This window comes from Sparus aurata, chromosome 21 (genome assembly GCF_900880675.1).
Source record: "Sparus aurata chromosome 21, fSpaAur1.1, whole genome shotgun sequence".
Classification (NCBI taxonomy): domain Eukaryota; kingdom Metazoa; phylum Chordata; class Actinopteri; order Spariformes; family Sparidae; genus Sparus; species Sparus aurata.
In genome coordinates, this window is record NC_044207.1 from 11,417,393 (window position 1) to 11,439,359 (window position 21,967).

Here is a 21,967-nt window from a genome sequence, read left to right on the forward strand (position 1 = left end):
CACCCCTACTTGCTAGCCTTCACTCTTAGGTGACCTATAGGTTATTAACAGACTGACAAAGGGGACGAACGCGTAGCGCAGAGGTACACCGTGAGGAGAATTTCTGTTTATGTCCTAAGGCGTCTCTCTCTCTCTTTCTCTCTCTCTCTCTCTCTCTCGCTTTCTCCCACTATCTCTTCACACCCAGCAAGTATTTGACAGACAGTGATAAGCAGGAGAAGTTCAATGTCGAGTCGAATAAATACAAAATACTCACGAGATGAGTTCATGGCGTGGTAAAAAATTCATGCTCCAGACAGGATTTTGAAGCAAAAAAATAGTTAAGTTAAATGGTAAGTCTGGCGATGTTCTACATTTGAGTTATTTTTAAAACATCTAACCAGCAAGATGCTATTCAATCCATCAATACTCTACGTCTCTGCCAGCCTGTCTATGGCTCTCAGTTCCAAGCCCATATTTTATTCATGAAGATGATAAAATGCCAGCCTGTCCACATCAGAAAACCATATACTGTAGGTTGACGGTAAAAGCAGTTTATCACGACCCACGCTGAGGCCTCTTGTTATGTGGGGGGGTGTCATTATTAGAGCAGCAAAGGGAAAAAGTGTGGCAAAGTAGTATAAAGAGCAGAAAAGTTTGATGAAGGACAAGATCAGAGATGGATAGGTAGTCGGTGACATCGCCTTGATAACATTAGTGAACTTACGTATTTGACATCGGCCGGCTCATAACTAAGGTCACATTAGTAATGCAGTTATTTTAACCAAGACCATAAGGTATTCAAAACCCAACCAAGTAGTTTTATTGCCTCAACCTAACCAAAATGTGACAGTACAACAAAGGTCTGTTTCACCTGTCATTGGTTCGCAGGAGCAGCCATGTTGTTTGGGGAATGGCAGTCTTACTTATAGGATGTAGACTGATGCTGTAAAGCCTGTCATCAGTCGCCTATCCCCTCCCCCTTGCTTCCATTTTCTGCATGTACTCAAAATTCCAACAATATGTGTAAAAACTATGGAACCTCCAAGCCATTAACCTACACTTTGAAACTGGAAAGATACTCTAACAATGGCTGTTGCCTTTCCTTTCAACGGCAATTCAGCTATTTTTAAGACTGGGCTCACCTTGGTGCATACCAAGTTTCCCCCAACACTATTATGCAGGGTCATCGCCTCCCAAGATGATTTTGATTGGGTTAAAGACATCCAAACAGACCAGAGGTTTTTTTTTCCCCCAATATCCCAGAATGACAAACAGTGCCGCCGGACAGTTGGTGTTGTCCTAGGGGTCACTGGCAAGTTTTCAGTTTTTTAGGTATGAGGAAAGACGTTTATATGGAAAGAGTCACAAACCTTTTTGAGTCTGAGCTATCGGAAAAGTAGAAATTAGTAGTAAGAGTTTTTTGTTTTGTTATTTTATCATCTTTGGAATAATCTCCAATTTCTCAGTTTACTTTTAAATGATTAATATTATTGATTTAACGGACCACATATATTAGAAGACTTTCCATGGGAATGATTCCCCTATACATATATACTTATATGCAAGTTTAATGGTTTCTCTAATCTGATGGAAGGTCATACATCACATTTGTGACATCTTTGTACAGTTATATAATTTAAAGCAACATTAGGTAGAAATCAGAATTTTGTGCTGTCATTAGTACAAATCCCAGGTCTGTAAAAATCTGTCAGACGCAATGGAGATGCATAACTACAAACAAAACTCATAACATCATAACAATGTTGTGTGTTGAAGTAAACCTGTGTGTAACGCTGTGATCCTTCCCTCTCACTGAAGGGACATAGTGCAGAAACACGTGATGGTGGGCAGGATGCCTGAGACAGAGACACCATTCACCTTACTACAAGACACTGTAGCATTAACATGATTTCGAAGCTGTTATTTTAAGGTAAAAAAGTTCCATATTGTTGCTTTAGAGTTTGAAGCCTGTTACTAAATTTTTGATTTGAAGTTTCAAAGGAAAACACTTGACCGGTCTGTAAAGGTTTTTGAAGAAGAGGCTCGGCATCATTCACAAGGTCATTTTTAGAAAAGGGTGATTCACACAGATAGGCTGAACCAAAAAGGCAACTGTCATGGATGCTGTGCATACACTTTAGTTCTTCAGTGTCTCCAAAGGCAACAAAAGTGCGCTGAGCCCTGGTGGGTTTTGCGTTGAATGTCACTTTGAAACATGACAATTTCCATCTGCACCTCACCAGCATCCGAGGTAAATGCTGCACTCAGATGCTCAGCAATGCATGTCATGTCCACTTACAGTGAAAGGATTTAAAATGAACAACAGAAATGGCTCCAGCTTATTACACTTACAGAAACTGTCTTGGAACTCTTACCTAAGTCTATCTAGGAGTTGAGAGTACTTTTCTGCAGTGCCGTCCAAGGCACCAGATGCAGCAGAATTGTCATTCAGCACTGACTGCATAGAGGGAGAGTGCAGCGATTTCTTTCTCAGTAAATGCACCTTGAAAAGATAAATCTTTGCTTTGTTCAATGACAGTCTCACATTTAGCTTGCAGTTTACAGTTTAAATGGTTTTATCTCATTGATTTTCAGCCCAAAATGATTTTAAAATTATTTCAATACCCTTCCCCTGCTAAGCCTTTTAGATTTTGTGCGTGCAGTAACAGGTCACCATATTCCACTGTTTGTGATCATCATGACTGGAGTCATTACATGGTGGGCATTCCATCGTTGCACTTGTCGCCTACTGATGAATGTTGCAGTGGTAAAGTGGACATTTACGGATGTCTGTTTGACGGCCAGTCACCACATCATCTGTTGTTTCAGACCCCAGCTTTTCCAGGGGTTTTCATCAGTGGCAGGAGTGGCAGGAGTTCTCTTTAATGCTGAGGTCTTGGAATACCATTCTTAGAGGCACCATCAGATAAGATGCTAAACCACCTGCATGGACTCAGATGTCAGCCCAGCTGTTCTGAAAAGTTCTCAGACTTAACCGACAACTGTTGCACTTATCTCAATTTGGATGTCAGAAAGAGTGAAGATGCATTTAGGCCAACTCATGTCATCCTTAATGTACTGAAAGTGTTAACTTTCAGTACATCACCTTACAGAAAAGGTTTCTTATTCTTTGTTGAAAAAAAGTTAGACCAAGGTCTGAATTAAGCTTCTTTTGCTGCTCAGGTCTTTTTTAACCTTAATTAGCTTAGGAGGAGATCTCCTCTATGTTGTGGCGCTCCCCATCCCCACATTCGTCCAACAAAGGACAAATACACACTTAACTGCTGTGAAGAAGAACACTATCTCTCACCGCTCGTGCCCTGTTATACTCTTCTTCTTTTCTGCCATTCCTGACCATGTCAGCCTTAAACTTCAACCTAGTTAGCTCAACATCATAGCTATGCTAGCTAGCTGGCAAAGAATAAATATGGGAGGAAAGGGGCCATGTAATATAATGTCTAGCTTTGCCCCAGACAGGGTCAGAGTTCTTATGAATGATAAATTGAATTTTTAAAATGTTATATAGAAAGTTAAACTAGTACTTTTTCCACACTCAGGTGAGTGTTTTAAAAGAAAACATAGAATTAACGCATCTCACTTGTATGCCTCTGCAAAGCAGACAAGTTGCTGTTCCAAGCTGTGGTCCTGAATAATGGCCAGCAAGAAATTATCTCAATGTGTTTCCGAGATGTTGTGTTCACTAGAATGGGACATCATTAGGTAACAATGAAGTTTCATTACCTAAATCTAATCAGTTCATCCTTGACTTCAATTTGTACCAAATTTGAAGAAATTCCCTCGAGGCGCTCTTGAGATATAGTGTTCACGGGCTAAGAGATGTAGAGATGATGGACAACCTGAAAACAAAATGCCTCTGGTCACAGCTGTCGCTGGCGTGAGGGCGTTCGAGCAGAGACTTGTTGGCTCCCTGTGAGCGACCCGGTGCTTACAGGCAGCGTCTTGGCTACCACTGGTATAAATTCAGCCCATATATAGGCTATACTTTTATTTTGTTAAAAAGGCTACATCATTTCCCTACAGCTGAGAACTGTAGTTTCTATCAAACAATATGTTTGACACACTACAGTGCATGGGCTCATCATAGTGAAGTAACACATCAGCCAGTGCAGCAGTGCGGCTCCTTTATTTATATTTCAACAGATTGTGGACAACAATGAATCTCTCCGGCACAGATAAATAAAATATATATGGCTTTGGCTCCACAAGGAAACCTTTCATTAATACATTGTTGGTTTTGGTTTTGGGATTTGACAGAAAATAAGAAGTACTGAACACTAACGGACTCCTCCTTGCTGCTAGGAGCTGCTTTTTGAGCTCTTGCACAAGGCCGCATAAGCATCACATCTCTTTGTTTCTACAATGCTTCCTGGTAATCTCCCTATTATGTTTATGATTGTATTTTATTGGTGTCTTTGTCTTTTTCTCTCTCCCACTAATACAAATATTTTTTTTCAAATGTAAGGTGCTTTCTATATCTGTATTTGATGTTTGTGGCATCTCTACACTTATCAGGTGCTGTGAAAGAGTTTCATCTTATTTTGCACTCATGAGAAAATGTAGTAGACTATAAGTATACATGCAACTCCTGAAGTATACTAAGTATACTACGTTTACTTAAGAGGGGCGTCTTCTGAGTCCTAATTAACTGAAGCTGAAAAAGAATACTGGAAAATGGTCTGAATTGTCATCCAATGCCTCCCTTTGTTGTGAATGTGTCTTGGATGTGGCTGGTATTGCCTGGAATTCAAAATATAGCCAAATACCCTGAATGCATTGTTATGCTTTCAACCTGAGGCTGGGGTCCTCAATTATTCAGAATCTTCCTATCTGTCCATCAGCACATACCCCGGACTTTGAGCTGGGCAGCACAGGGGCTCTATTATGTGTAGAGGTCGGCATAAAAACAGGAAGATCTGCATGAAATCACATTCCAGAGACTTTCAGATCTGTTTCTTGTATTGAAAAATGCATCCAAGAGTCCATTCACTATTTATTATATGCTGACAGATGATGTATACGTTCCTCTGTACCTCCGAGATGGGCTGTCCTTTCTATCCACAAAATATTTTGATGTGTTCTGATTCTTGCTGGCGGTTAGAACACAGCAATCGTGGAGGTGTGGGCCTGTAGCATTTCATGTGAAACCACTGAAACAATTTTATCAGTTTTCGAGGTGTTGTGTCCAAAGGTAATGTGTCCTGTTGGTGGTCATGCTTAAAATGATATACACGTCTTTCACAGTAGCCTCCCTTTGTGGTTATGTATTGTCATATGTGAAAAAGACATCCAGGATTTCTCTTACAGCTGGCTAATATTCGTACATGAGTAGATTGTGGCTGCCTCGTTCTCTGGCTGTGATGCGCAAAAAAGCATGTCCTACAATTATAAAAGGGTCAACTCCTATACTCCAGCATAAAATACTGTAGATCCGAGTATGATAGGACAATCTGGCTTTGGCTGAATTCAATTTTGAAGCTGAGAGAAAGTAACTCCTGGTTATTGGAGGGAGATTTTGAGGTGCATGTTGATGCTGGGTGTGTTTACATCCTGACGCCTGTATGGTTGGGTGCTATAACTCAGGGAGCAGCTGATTCTAAAAGGCTTTATATTTGATTAAAAAGAAATCCAGTTTATTCTTGCTCTTCAGCATATGAAGTGCTTCAGATGTTTAACTAGATGAAGCCCAACCCCCTGCTTGTCACACACTGTGGTTGCAACTAACATGTCAGCAAGAACAAGGATCCACGCTAAAGGTCCCTCAAAACGTGCCGTTTGCAAACCCGGAAGCTGATCAATCCTTTTCACCAGACAAGATCATTGATACTGAACACTTATGTACATTTATTATATTAAATTATGTAAGTATTTTTCTTTTAAATCCTTGCTTTCAGCGATATGGGCAAATGGCAACTAGTGTAGGGTATAGCCAGTGTTGGGAAGATTACTTTGGAAATGTAGTTGGTTACAATTACAAGTTACCCTGTTGAAAATGTAATAGTAGTGTAACTATTTCAATTACTTTCTCAAAGTAATGTAACTAATTACATTTGATTACATTTTGATTACTTTTCTTAATTTTGAATGAAATCTCTCAACTGCTAACCATTTTCACATTTTAAGACCTATAGTGTGATAAACCTTTCAGTTCAAAGGTTTAACCATATATTATGAGTCTGACCTTAGGCCTGTACTGCGAAGGAGGCTCACTTCCTCACTAAATGGAGCCACAACGGGCTGATTTCAGCCAAGAGGAGCAGGTTGTTTTAATGGAGAGAGTATGAGCGATATAAAAAGCCTGATCACAGCCTGAAGCAACAGTGTTGCTGCAAATATGACAAGAGGAGGCTGATTTTAATTTCTGACAGCTCTACATTGAGCTGCTTTTTAATATGAAGCTTTAGAGCAACAACAACTGTTGTTTTAAACTGTGTTTTATTTTGTTTTCATATATTTCACTGATCGCAATTATAAAATGCCAGTGTGTGTTTTATTGAAAGCGAGGCTGGTGTGTGTATGAAAATAGGTTACAGTGGGTTTTTTAGGTGCTGTAGCTACAAGCAAATCTCATGTTGTCTCTGTACAAAGACCTTTTTAAATGTGAGAAAACAGAGAAGACCTACTCAAGATTTACTGCGTTTGGGCAACACATAACAGGCGAAACAGTTAATTTATTCATGGCCACATTAAGTTAAATCACCTGTCCTGCTGCGAGCGCACAACTTCTTTCACTGGTGACTGACTGTATATAAAGAAAACAGGCCATAGCCTAATAAATGACCTCCTGACGCGAGTCGGATCATCAGCTGAGCAGCGTTTCCTCTCAGCTGAACATCTGTAGGCGGAGACGCTCAGAGAGAAAGTAAACAGCAGCGGATCAGCGCGATCTCTCCCTCCGTACAGATGTTCTGATCCAGCTCCACTGGACTTTCAAAGTAAAGGTGACGCCAGCTGTAAATGAGTTAAATCGTGAAACAGCGGCGCTTTTATAGCCGATTTTAAGCTGAAAGTCTGAACAAAACCTGGTCGGGACCAGGTTATGAGCTAACCATAAGTTACCATGGTGATCTAGCCCGGTTAAAAGAGAGCCACCTTTGTAATACAGGGATACGATTTTTCATATGTAACTTAAGTTGTAATCATTGAAATTTCCAAAAGCAACTGTAATTTAATTACATATTTTCTCCCAGTAATGTAACGGATTACAATTACGTAAATTTTGTAATTAAATTACGTAACGTCGTTACATGTAATTCGTTACTCCCCAACACTGGGTATAGCTGAAAGTCCAAGGGTTAGTGGGTAGGGTTGGCCAGACCGGGAATGAGACTCAAAAACCAACTTCTCAGAAATTGGACCTTTAATGGTAGGTAAGAATTAGGCTAAAATTTGGATGCAGATCAAGCGAGCATAGTTGTCATATGGAAAAAAACACACATGGATTTTCTGAGCTGCCGCAACACATTATGGTATCGCTCTTGTGGGAAGCGGCTTAAAACTAGTCAGTACAGCTCTGCCTAATTTTTTAAAGATATTGAGCTTCTTTAACAGGTGCAATGGACTTCACCACTCCATTCTGCAAGGGCAGCAGACTGGGTGCACGGCTGCAGTCAGGACAGGTACTAGGGCAGTATCTGTAGACGGCAGCTAAAGAGTAATCCAGTCAGTGCACCTGAATGACTGTTACAGCAGAACATCGAGAACAACGGGAACATTGAGGGTCAAAGTGCTGATCGCCTGTAAAAAGCATTTCATCATGGGACGGCTGTGGCTGACCAGATTTCTAGTGCACCAGAGGGGGTTAGAAATTGCTGAAGTACACAACTTAGAAGAATGAGACAGGTCCTAAAGGGAGTTGGTGGTAAGAGAGACATGACTCCAAAGGGTGTGTCAGTGGGTTCACAACCTCACACCACTGCTGGAAGCTGAAGTATTTTGCAAGGTAGAATGAGCACACACGCCCTGAAAGTTGGGAGGGAGGAGTGTTTCTTAACAACTGGACCTTTAATATAAATTCATTAATAACTTTAATTAAATATTTAAGATATGAATCTACATTTGAAATAAACGCATAGCAGCATACAACATATACGGAAGACGATTAGGGCCACATGTGAATTTTTTTTTAGTTCTGACTTTCAAGTCAGAATTCTGGCATTAAAGTCAGAATGTGACAACATGCAGGAAAGGGCCACAGGTTAGACTTGACCCGGGGCCAACTGCAGGGAGAATGCAGCCTCTATACATGGGGCCATACTGTACCATCTGAGCCGCTGTGGTGCCCCTCTGACATCACTCTTAGTTTACACTGTCCAGTGTCAGCGTTTTCTCCAAACTCTTTGGAAACTCGCCTCACAAAAGACTCCTTTGACACATAAAATTGCACTGTGAAAATTGTTTAGCACATAATAAAAAATCTTGGGTGGTTAGTGTGCCCAAGAGAAAGTACCAGAGTGAAACTGGCAGTCTCCCATTCTCAGTCTCTCACCCTCAAATCAACGCCACTCTTTATAAGCACACATTAGCAAAATCACTTATTCAATTGAAAAAGCAGCAATTGTTCATACTCGTGATTGAGACTGTAATTAGTCAAGCATTTAATATCCTCTAGAAACTTTGCAAATAATTTGGGTCCCTTGGCGTTTTGTTCCACATGAAAAGACGACACAATAACCCCAATGACAAAGGGACCACTGTGGGTACAAAGGAGGGCATGGAGAGAGAAGGGGGTGTCTGATCAGTTGTAATTATTTGTAATTTGCCTTATGGTTCACTAAAGAGAGAAAGATGGGCATATTTTGAGGCAAATGTTCTTCCAATTGGTGGAAGTAGAAGCTGGAAGGAAATCAGGTTATATCTGTTATGGATGTAGGTTGATGTAGGAAAATTTAAAGAGGAATGCTCTCCTTGTCAAGGCATGGCTTGATCATGTGTTTGTGTTGTATGCTTGCCCCAGTTTTACAGATGTTTCCAGGCCCTGCTGCGATGTGATACTCCCCTACGAGGCTCCAGCTTAAAGAGCTCCTCCAAGGTCCCCACCAAGGCCATGAGAGGTGTAGCTGTCACCGGTCCCCGCCGCACCAACGACTTCCTATTTATGGTGGCCTCCCTGGGTCAGCCGGCTGCCACCATGCCCCAGCTGGGCGCCTCCTTTGAAGCCACCAATGATGTGACCAAAGCCCCCTCCTCAGATGCCAACCAACCGGTCGTAGTATCACTGGTGGCCCACTTTGATGGTTGATTATTGGCTTTTAACCACAAAAAGTCCCAAAGACCCAAGCCAGGAAATCATTAATAATGAGTGAGGTGGTTTAACTGAGGCTTGGAGAGCAGCAGCATGCCAGTCAAGGTGGATTTAATGCAGCTGTTGCTACAGCTTTGCCCCAGCCAGTAGAAATGACGGAACAATGCAAAGGCAAAAATCTTCGACTGCCTCTGGACAACAGGAGCAGAAATCAGAGGCGGAAAAGGCTGCAGAAGCTGGCAGTCTGTGTTTCTCTGCAGAGAAAATAACTTGCTGGGGATGAGCATTTGGAGAATGTTCTTAAAACAGTTTTTGGAGAAAGCACAGTCAGATTGTTTGGAAGAGGAATTTTAGGGATAATTTATTTTGGGCTATATCTAATGTTTGGCATTCACTCATAAAATGTCACAACAGAAATGTGTTCAGAGAGCAGGAAGAGGGATACTGATAGCTGTGGTTACAAAGTAAAGTAGACGAACACACATTTTTATTTCTGTTTATTACTGTTGTTTATTTCTCCCAACCATTTTAAAGTCTTTTGCTGGAGTAGACACAATGACAAAGACAAAGTAGCCTAGACTATGAATAGTATGAGAATGTAATGGGAATGACTTTAAAGTTTTTTAGCTGTTATTTCCTGCCAGTCATTTTCATTTACTTCCTCACTTTTCACTTTGAAATGCATACGTGGTTTTCCATTAAGTGGTTTAATAATTACTTGTTAGACTTTTAGCATTGCTAGCAAGCTAGTGGCATTAACGTTTTTTCCAGGTATAGTGACTTTGATGTCAAACAAATAGGTGCATGTTGGAGAGTTACTGTGTTGTCCCTTCAATAAGGTCTGTGCATGTGCACTGTTGCAAATATGCAACACATAATATGCAAATGAAGCCAGAGAAATACTGTATCTGCTAATGATCAGTGTATATCACTGTCTTGGTACTGTAGGAAATTCTGAAAATGAATGCCTCTCTGGAATTTTAATTGGCCATTTTCACATACATACACCTGTGATATCTGTTTGTTTTTTGTTAAAGCTTGGTCAAGTTCAAGCGCAGAGTCCTGTGTCATCATCAAGCATAGAAGACATAGGTCCTTTAACGTAAAAGAGCAATCTTCAAACAATCTGATGAAATTATTAGCAGTCCAGTGCCTTATTCATTGGCACACAGTCAGCAGTACATGTGCATAGACATCAGCCTCTACTCATAATTTCTGTAAAAGTCAAACTATTTGCTTCCACAAAAGTCCGGTGTGTTTAACAGACTTTGAACGCACAACATCGCCAAAGGAAATCCTAACAACAAACACAAACTATTTTCCAGTGTTTTTCCAGAACATAACAATGTGCTCGACTTGAGGCAACGAGTATCTTTTAGATGTGATAAGTTTGTTCTGTATATATATTGTTTGCCATGTGCTTGTCTGCATCTTATTCAATTTTTTGATAACTGACTTGAAACCTTTTCCCTCTTGCAGTACAGAGATAAATGTGCAGTTTCTGAAAGCAGTGCATCAATGCTGTGTTGTCAGTGAATGTCTAAGACGTAAGTGGTGTGGTACTTTCACGCCACTGCACACGGTAACAGTGTGTGCAGTTGTTTTGGTAATTCACTTTTAGCGCACTGTTTTTCTATGTTCTCTCCAGATCTTGTATAAATTAATGTAAATGTGTTGATACCAAAGCTAAAGAAATGTTGATATTTTTTGAGGAGTGTTCAATAAAGGTTTTTTTTAATGTGGTAAATTATGCACAATGTTTTTTTTTCTTTTTTGTTAGGACCGGTTTGAAATGTGAGGTGGTCCAAATCAAGGAGGTTCAATATGCAATGTACTGAAGATGAATGATTGAGTTATGTGATATGTTCAGTAACAGTATAGTTATATTTATTTGACGATTTGGTTAACTACGGTTGGGGAAAGGCTTTTAGTGGCAGTATGCATTGTGCTATAATAAGAGCGATGCTTGGGTTACGAAGAGTTTATGCTCCTGCTGATTCAGATTCAGATGCTGCTTTTTTCAACTCCAGTTATTATCAATCCCAGTTTTTGATTCTAAAATAGTAATAATGTGCCGTGCTTATCAGAGAGAGGCCCAAATAGCTTGATTGTGAAGCAGCCTATTGCAACCCATATTTACGTTTCTTGTTAGGCAGCAACCTCTAGTGGCCATAGTGATTGTTACAGGAGTAAAGCTGGATTTCGGGTGAAGTAGTGCATGCACACAATTTTCATCAGGGAGACCACTGTTGGTGTCTGGTGTGAAAGCAAAAGTTAACGGTAAGTTGTTTTAACTAACATAGTAAATCTACATCACCCACAACTTAAGTTATGTACATAGCAAAGGCTAACTTTGAAACAATGAAACATGAGTCCGATTTAAGACTTTGTTCCCCGGATAATACTAGCACTCCACTGCAATAGAAGAACAGTGCTGAAACCTTAAAATGGTTGGCAAAGAGGGCATGTTCAACAATGTAAGTTTAATTTGCCAGCAAGCTACAGGTGATAAAGTTTGCTACTTCTTCTCATCCTGCTTTTATCTATCTGCTACCGTGAAATCAGGGACCCAGCATTTAAAAAAAATATGCAGAGTACTAAAACTGCCAATCCCTGGATCCCCAGGGCGGGACTGAGTTACAAGCCGAAGCATCCTTGAGCAAGATGCTGAACCCCAACCCCAACACTGCTCCTGATGTGCAGTTGGCACCTTCTTGGCAGCCACTGCCATCAGTAAGGGCCCTGCAATGAGCTGGCGACTCATCCAGGGAGTACCCTGGCCTTCGCCCATAGAGTCACTGGATTTGGCCTCAGTACCCCCACTCCACCTTGAAAAAGGTGGTATAAAAGTGGTAACATCACCCGTGACCCGCATGGATAAAGCGGAAGAAAACGAAAACTAAACTAAACTAAAACTGCCACCATAATACAAAAATAAAAATGGTGATTCGACAAGTCAAATAATCTATAAACTGACTGTATACAGGTTATCCAGGGTGAACCTAGCTGTCAGCTGCTAAGTCAGTCACTACCTTTAATGTAATCAACATTGAATTTCTAAGGACTATATTAAATTTCTGCCTACGCCCAACCGGTCACAAGCTTTTTCTTCTTTTTTTTAGATCCACAGTCAAGCTGGTACACGAACGGAGTCCTGTGACTATCTAATTGCCTAAACTGAGACACAGGTGCCAGTTTTCCAAACCAAGACGACATTATCTTCAGTCTCCTGCCTTCAATCTGTCAACACGTTTTAAAAACACTTTTTTCATCTGGCCAGGGTGAGAGAAAAGTTGCGTCAACACCTAGATGACAGCAGCCAGGCACACATAGAGTTTAGTGTCTTTAACTTCTGAGTAATTCCTCATGGACAACTGCAGATGAATGGCTAAAAGGGCCAACTTGACAGCAGCACTTATTGAATCATGTTCATAGACAATTTACTCTCAAAACACTGAATAATTTGTATTTTTTGTATATTTTAAACTGGGCTCAGTGTGTTACCCTAACTTGGGGATCCAATGCTTGTTAGTGGTTGTACTGTAAATATTTTGGGATCAATCTCTGGCACTGGAATTCCCTCTGTGACTGATCAAATTCTATCTAATCTCAATTTATAACAGGTAACTACTATTCTCAAGACTGGATTGGGGTTTTTGGCAGCCATTCCATTCGTAACATGAACCCAGCAAGCAATTTATTGTTTTAAAAAGGTTCTGAGAATGTTACTGAGAATGTTCTCGTAATGTTTTCAGCGGGAAGTTTTCGTTAAGTTCCCAGAATGTTCGAGGATAACGTTCTCTAAAAACATTCTAAAAATGGTTTGTGATAACCTCCTTAAAATGTTCAGTGACAACATTGCTTGAACGTTATGCCCTGATGTTCTTGAAAACGTTCTCAGCAGGAAGTTCTCTTTAAGTTCCCAGAATGTGCGAGGTTAACGTTCTCTACAAATATTACAAAAATGTTTAGTGATAATCTTCTTAAAATGTTTACTAAAAGCCCTGTTAGACTATTATGACCAAATGTTTTTAAAACATTTTTAGATGAAAGTTTTTAATGTTCCTGGAATGATACTATTTTAGAGGTGGATAACATGCTTTGAAAAAAATCTATAAATGTTTTGCAGTAACTTTTCATTAAAATATTTCAACATTATAGCAACATTCCCACTTCAGCTTAAGACAAAAATGTCCTCACTAGGATCACTGATAGTTTCCTTAACTATTGGAATTGGACTATTAACACATGTAGAATTTTAATAACATCAATATTCAAAAGTCTTTCAACAGAATATTTTTTTATATTCTTTTAGTTAAAACAAGGGTTAGGGTTATGTTTTTTCAATTGCACTTTCCCCACTAGCCATTCTACTAGAACCAAAAAGACAAAAAAATCAACAAAAAACGTTAAACCTAAACGTTAAACTTAACTTTTTGGTAACAACAATAATGTAAAATGTACTGTAAAACACTTGTGTTGATCTGACATTGTCATCCTCCTGAATTTCTCTCTAATTGTGTCACCCAGATTGTCCATACTGGCATTTTACATGCAGATTACATGCCTTTCAATCCCAGGAGAGGGATCCAATTCTGTTGCTTTTCCTGAGGTTTCCTCCATTGCTCACCCAGTAGGAAATCTGTCCCATGTAGCCTGTGCTATAGAATACATATTGTAAAGCCCCTTGAGGTAATTTTGTGATTTGTTATATTGGGCTATAAAATGATTTGTTTGATTTTACCTGAATATCCTTGACTCATTCGATAACCGAGTGCAGAGTTCCGCAGTAATGATCATCATTGAGCTGCGGGACTCTACTGCACTCGGTAATCGACTCACAGGGCTTCCCCACAACAAGGAAGGCTTCTTGGGTGGTGAGATTTGTTTATCTATTCCGACAAATCCGGCAATGATATAAAATGTTTGATGCCTCGAAATATGTGCTGGGACCCTGTTTCTAATGTTGCTGAAATTTGGTGCTGTTCTGAGCATTATTTGTGGCTTTTTGATGGCGGATTTATATTTGGACCCATTTACTGCAATGTATTGTTGTCGTGCAGTCGTTTCTGAGGATGCTAAAACTACATTAGCTAGCGGTCTGCAAACTTTATCTCTCGAGAGGGAGTCTAACACAGTTTCAAGGTGTGTTAGACCATGGATTAAATTTACACCGGAATATCCCTTTAAATTGGTTGTGGGATTGCAGGTATAACAAATCTGTTTTCAGAACTGATTTTAAATCTCTTTCTGGCTTCAGGGGGTGTTATGCTAATTGTTTTTGTGTAATGCTCAGCCCTTGCTCTCCACTGTTTGCTATGAAGCCCCTGGTGAGCGGAGATAAGAGAAACAACTCAATAATCAATAAGGCTGCTAGATGGCGTTGTGGGGATGGACTCTGGTATACCAGACGCTCTGGGCACAATGTCTGATTAACCAGCTGAATAGCTGGAAGACTGGACTAAAGTTGGGATGAGTAGAATCCAAAATGACCTTTTGTTATCAACCCTTTCAGCTTTCGTCAAAAATATGAGCCAGTAAGTTGATAAGGCAGTCGCTTACAAAGGGCCTGCATCAAAATTGATTTCATTCTGTCTCACCTGCAACACCTGTCTCTCTGACTTTTATCAGTGGATAATGTAAATGGCCTCTTTATTCAGTGAGCCGGGTGAAAACAGATGGGATGGGATGAAAAGTTGTGCTCGAAACAGAAGGTTCACCCCTCTTCCAAAATGGTGACAACTACACTGATGTGCTTTCACAGATAACAAAGACTAATTTCTACACTGGAAAATGAGAGAAATGGAGGGACCTCAACTGTTCCTGTAGACATCTAAGAGGCACTTCAGAAACATGTTACAGCTCCCAACATCCATTAATCTGTAGACTTAAAACCTCTTCCTTTGGTTCAAACACACCACAACACAGCAGACTAGCTCCACAGTGCCTGTGAATGCTGTGCCAGCAGCAGCACTGGCAGGGGTTTCACAGGAAATATGTTTAATACTGTTGCTTTTCTCTATGACAATGGAGTCTGTGATTGCAGTGCTAAAAACACAACCTGATTAGGAACAGCCACATGTCGTTGCCAGCTCTTGTTCTCATCATTTATGGTGGAATAAGCTTGTTGTTGCAGCAGTTTAGGTGAAAATAATGCAAAGCAGGACTGTACATGAGCCATCAAAAGACCGCAATTCAACTAACAATGGTTTTTATTAGATATTAGTCGATAATACATTTCCTGAAGCTAAGCATGATTTAATTGAATCGCTTGTTATCAAACAATCCAAATCCTGGATGTTCAGTCTGAAAATCACATAACAAGAGAAATTCTAACAAAAGACTTGCATTTGAAACTGGAACAAGTGAATATTTGGCATCTTTGCTTCAACTATTATTAACCATTATTAATTGTTATTATCATTTGCTGAGTCATTTTCTGTCCATCAACTAATGGATTCATGAAAAAATTTTGGCTGCTAAAATTTCTGCAACTACCAACTACTGATATGGTCATGTCTGTTTGTGTCATAGACTACGTACCATATTGACATATAGACCGAGCCAGTGACCACTGTTCAAGACTGTGTTTCAACATTGGAAAGTGCAAAACCAATGGATAACTTTTAATTGAACTTGGGACAATTTCCAACCGTATTTAGGGCAACAAATAACATTTACTTTTGAATTGAAGTCAGGACCACAACAACCACAACAATGGCATGTTGGTTCATCATTGGATGTCCGTTGGCAAAGATTATTCCAACTCTCTAGGTTTGCTCAGACTATGTGCCACTGCATTCATTCATATCCCTGTTGATCGAGGTTACCGAGTGCTGTCAGTAGGAAAAATAACGTGATTTTTTTGTACAATATTGACCAGATATCAGGACGGCAGCTAAAGCGAACCTGTGGGGGCAGACATCCTTAAGTTCGACTTTCTGTTATGTCTGCCCCCATAGGTTCACTTTAGCTGCCGTTCTGATTGTGCCAAATGTTCTCGTTATTTTCTCTCTAATGACAGCCCTCGGTAACCTCGATCATCAGGGATATGGGTTAAAAAAACGGCCAAAGTTCTCCTTTAACTGGTCTTTGCGTTTTTACTGTATTAGCCATTTCAGTTTTATTGTACTGCACTATGGTCAGCTGTTGTTTTTTTAAATGTGCTAAATAAATACATTTGGATTTGATTGCATTAAAACACCAACTCCTCCTTCACAGCGGCAGCTCAATTTGACAGAATTCACAACATGGTAAAATGGGCCATTTATGGGATAAACGAGGATCTTTAGCAGCTGTGGACCCCCTGTGTCTATCTTGAGTGTATTGAGGACCTCTAATCTTCTGCCTGCAGATGGGTTACAACTTTAATCTCTTGTTGAACAGCGGAAGCTGCTGATAAAGCTAAGAAGAGGCAGGGCTTACATTACAGTGATGAGCATGTTTAACGTGACAAGATCCCTGTACATCGATGGACCTTATTAATGCTAATTATAAAGACAAGGAAGACACAACCTGTCAACACTGACTTGAGCCCTTATCGCTCAGGACTGATATTACAAGGAAACACTCATGTGATTTAGAAACCACCACCCTATGTGTAATGCATTAGAATAGGATAAGCAAAGTCTGTATTTTACTTGAATTTATTCACATTATCCCCCAGATATGATCAATAAGCATCAGCCATCAACCAACATTATGGTTTCAGAAGCGACGCATCTGTTCTACATCAGCCAAATTAATAATATTGTTCAGAGTTGTTTCGCTTACTTGTATGTGTTAGAAGCTTAAATACACACTACACACTAACAGATCATAACCCTCTCTGCCATCAGTCAATTTAAATGTCAACACAGCTGATCTCAACAAATCTAAAACTGCAATCAAATATCTTAATTGTTCAGTCGTCCGACAACAGAAAACAGTTTTTAAGTAAAATGCAACCCCAAATCACTTCATACTGATTCACACAGGACAGTTTCTAGACTGCAATTTTATCAACAGACTTCACACAGCAAAATAAATTAGTGATAGACAAGGACATTATCTTTGGATTCATTAGCCAGCAAGACTTCATTTGATTTTATCGCATTGTAGACAAATTTTATCATCTCATCAAAATTGTATATGATGAAAGCCATACCCTTTACGCTACAAGATAATGTGTCAGCCCTCCTGTTCTGTTTTTCCTCAAACCCAGGCACATTCCATCTACTTGAAACGACCCCGTCAAAAGCAAACCAGGATGAGAGTCTTCTTTCTGTGCTCACATCTTAAAAGAGAGCAGAGCTACTTCCGTCCTGGAGACAGATGACAGAGAAAGCCTGAGGAAGAAACGCTTGGCATCTATGGTAGCATTTCTCTGACGATATGTCCGTCCATACATTAAACTAAAAGGACAAACCCTTAACTGAGTGATCTATAAGCACAAAGGATACTAATGGTTGTGTTTCCCGCAGCACAGGTGGTAAAGTGTACGTCTTTGACTCCTGCCAAACAAGTCAGACTAAAGTGATTATAATATCTGGCAGGCTGCCCTGTGACGAGTGGGGCCAGCCAGCACGGTGCTAAAATAACACACAGTCAATGAGCAAAGACAGCACAAGGGGTTCCACATCTAATTGATGAGTAAAATCCATTGCCACATTCAAAGAACTTAGGTAGATTTTACTTTTCATCAGCCAATAGATGATGATGATAGGCCATAAGTTTCCATCAATAAATTACATTTATTTGATCATTAGTGTGTAATTACTTGAAACAAAGGCTCATTCTGTTTTCTTACCTTAGCTTTTATATCTGCTGAGTCCACTATGTTGCATCACCATGTTTCCACAGTAGCGCATCTATATAAACACAGTTTCTGCTGCCTCCAGCTTAGTTATGTGATGAGTGTGTCGTCCTTCGGATCCCAGCTTTGTGTTCTGAGGTTATACTGCTCTTGGACGAAGACTGGGTTGCGTGTTCAACAAGCCACTGAGTGAGGTTGAGAGGTGATAGCAATAATAAAAGTGAAAAAAGAGAAAAGCTTCTATAAATAATCAACTCGCACCTCCTGTTCTAAAGCTCCTCGCCAGGTCAGTGCCACTCTCAACCTTTCCAGTTCTTTAGCAAAGGTTCTCAATTTACTCACTAGCCCTCGACCGGCTCACTTCAAGTCTGCTGATCTTTTCCTTTTGGATCCTGACTTCTCTGCCCTCCAGATGCTCGTGTCTGTTCATTTGTTGAACTGATTTTGTCTATAGAGCCAATCAATGAAGGTTCCATGCATCATTGTCTTTCATTCATTTTAAGCAATTTAATAAGATCAAGTGAAAAAAGTCTATTGTCCTACTCTAAGAGACACCGAATATTACTTATATTTGATCTTGATGAATGCAACATGCACAATACCAAAGACTCATATTCATTAACAGTGACGGCACATGTCTTATTGGTTGTGAATGCAGGGGGAATCCTGTGCATGGAATTCTTTTTTTTTCTTTTTTCATCTTGTTATTATGTCTTCGGGATCTGATATTTTGGCCCTGAACTTGTCACATTTTTCAATGTATTCTCTCCATTCAAACACCAAACATTCGTCTCAGTTGGGAATTGACCACGTCTTTTTTAATTGATATCATTCATACCTTCAGAGATATTGGAAGTTTTTCTACCATTTTTTCCTATTCAAGTAGATGATGGAACGATCAAAAAATCCCACATTTTCAAGCATATTCAAAGCTCATCTACTCATTTATGCTTCCAGATAGAAACTCCATTCAAATTCTGAAATAATACATAATTTGTCGACATTCAAACGATTCAAATCACATTTAAACTTTTGAAAATATTTTTGTTGTATTGCAATTATAATGGTAGTCAATGAGAAATCACTTCAAACCAACTCATTTTCCAACTCTTCTTCTTCATACATTCCCGTAGAAACTCCATTCAAACTGTGAAATGTTCACAAAGATTAGGACTTTCTCACCTGAATTCAACCTTTTCACCGCATTTATACTTTTTACACAGTTGCAGTTCAAACATTGGTAACTTTTTAGCCACTTTCAGATTTTTGTATTGGTCTGTATGGGGTGGAATGCTGACAGCCAAAGTGGAGGAGCCAACTGACAGAGTGGGAAGGAGCTCAAAAAAATCAGAAAACCTTGTCTTCAACTCACCATCACTTCGACAATTTTCACTCCAGCAGAAAGAAAACGACACGAGCTTGTAGGAACACTCTTGCTGTTCACTAGAGTGGTTCTTCTGAGGCAATCAGACAAACCTTTGCCTTGGTAGGCTTTTAAATGACTGGAACACCGACCAGCTGCCCATTAAGCCCCATTAAACTGAGAGGAAAAATATCTAGAGGCAGACAAACACATCCACTTCTCTGAACTGCACAAGACACATTTTTGACCACACACACACACAAATTTCACAAAGTGCTCACAAGACTCCCATAGTTCTACCATATCATTATTTGAGAGATAGCAGTTACTGTTTTGAAGTGAGAAACATGATAATGTAAGGTGAGCCTCAATTAGAAATCACTATTAAATCAACTCTCACAGTCCGCTAGGGGGCCAACACAGAGAGCCAGATTTATCAATGAGTCAGTGTAATACACATAGTGATATACAGGGTATATTTCCCAACATTTTAAATATATTCATCTATTATCGTTTTCATTAATTCAAGCCAGAATCTCCATCTAAATATTTAAGTGTTCACTGATACATTAAGATTTCTTAAGCTTTTCAGTCCCATTCAGAGAAGTTGAACCATCTTTCCATATGCCAGTTTGGCTCGCAGCTCATATTCTGTTTTTAATCCTTCATTCTCATCCAACAATTAGAAAGCTTCATTGTCTTCAGACGAGACTCTGTCACAGGTACACATTTGGTTACATTTCACTGCAGCAAAGTAGATAAATCTCACCTCAAAATCACCTCCAAAATGAATAAACTCTACTTAAATTGTTCTGACCTTTGACCCTTTGTGAAATATATTCCTTCATAGGTTGGTTCATCATTGTCTTTGCATCTTCTTCCACTTTACTCTATCACAGGTACACATTTGGAAACATTTTCACATTTCAAATCATTGACTACTCCATATACAGTGCACTACATGGTTAGAACGCCATTTTGTAGTGCTGTCCGAATGTCTAGTGGAAATTGTTACACCCTACAGTGGACTCAAAGTATCCCACAATGAATCGACAAAAGTGTTCAACCGATGGTCACAATTTTTACACAATATTTACCATCATTGCATTGTGCTGAGAGAAAAATGGCGCCTGAGTAGTGCCCAAAGGTGCTGTTTTTGCAGCAGCAGTAATGTGGAAGAATCTTCCCTCAAAATCACCTAAAAAATGAATAACTATTGATATGATGATGGATGCAATGTCTTTTCAGACATCTCCTGGTCCTTGGAGACACTTTCTGACCTGCTTTTGTCACAGTTAATCATCATATCCATGTTTGAAACTCAGGTGACACTTCGGCCCTAATGAGATTCATTAATACGATAAAATATTAACTGAGTGGGAATTTCTCTGCCAAGGTGGCCCGTGATTGAAGCATACCTCGTGATGAATTGCTGCGGGGAAATGCTGAAAGGGGCTGGGCTTTCAGATTCAATAGAAGAGCCTATTCTGGTTTGGGTGATCGGGAGCCAGCGTCAGGTCATAATGGTTAAAAATACTGGCACCATGCTGTGGTGTGCATTGAAAAACACATATATACATATACTAACACCAATATGTGTCAGTAATATGACAACAAAGCATCGCATAGATTATCTTGTCATGGTTATTCATATTCAGCTAGCCACACAAGCAGCTCTGGTTTGATTCTCTCCACTGGTGGAATGCAACCCTGTCTCACAAAGTGATTTGAGACCTTTTTCACCCCCACATCTCTCACACACTCGAGGGATCATTTCTCTCTTGTGTCCTCTCATCACTTATGGGCCTAATGTGAGCCAGTTTTGGTTACTGCTTTCACTGATGAGAGCGGATTCCCTCCTCAGAGATGACTTTTCATTCCCTCGCTGCTTTATTCGGAGAACACTGGAGCTTTTAGGCGCCTCTCTGTTGTGAGTAAAGGCCACGAGCAAACATCATCTGTCTGCATTTGTTGCCGCTTCTCCGAGCAACGCTAAGTGGTGTTTAAATGAAAAGGGGCACATGTGTCATAGAAAGTCTCACACTTCTGTAAAGCTTGTGACATGCCACAGATGCGCGATGAATGAATGGAGAGAAAAAGCTGTGTACAAGCTTCTCCTCACAGAAACTAATGTGCTGAAGGTCCTTATGCATAAGGTTTGCTGAACAGGAGCAGGGGGGCACTCAGCCAACAAAAAACTGAACTCTCAACATTAGATATTGTGCCTCGAGGATATCCTTCAGTGTGATTAACCAGAGAAAAAGTTGTGGGTTTGTAATGCTTTTTATTGCGATATCAGATGACTCTCCTGTTTGTGAACCATCCCGGTCACCATTACATGTGTTAGCAACTGATTTTCACGTCTGGCAGGTGGAGCGGATGGTGGTGCAGTTACAGGAAACAAAGCTGCCAAATGGTCAACAGCAGTTCACAAAAGTAGGAGATATTTTTAAGCCTCTGCACTCACATCGTTTCAACATTTGTAAGTGTGACACTACAGGATATTTTTAGATAGAACTAAAAACAACAAACAGATCAATTTCCCACCGTGTTTGTTACGATAAAA

At 39.9% G+C, this 21,967-nt stretch overlaps 1 protein-coding gene across 2 annotated transcripts in view; it reads left to right on the forward strand.

Moving 5' to 3' along the window:
- Positions 1-10,991, forward strand: part of LOC115571954 (vertebrate ancient opsin-like) — an 88,783-nt gene extending 77,792 nt beyond the window's left edge. Inside the window, exon 5 of one of the 2 annotated variants that reach the window (XR_003982008.1) lies at positions 8,957-9,069. Coding sequence is in view for 1 of the 2 variants with exons in the window: in XM_030401642.1 (XP_030257502.1) it covers positions 8,957-9,241 (285 nt within the window). In the remaining variant the exon portion in view is untranslated. Of the gene's footprint in view, positions 1-8,956 lie in introns of both variants that reach the window. The other variant, XM_030401642.1, reaches the window with a different exon arrangement.
- Positions 10,992-21,967: the final 10,976 nt, after the last annotated feature.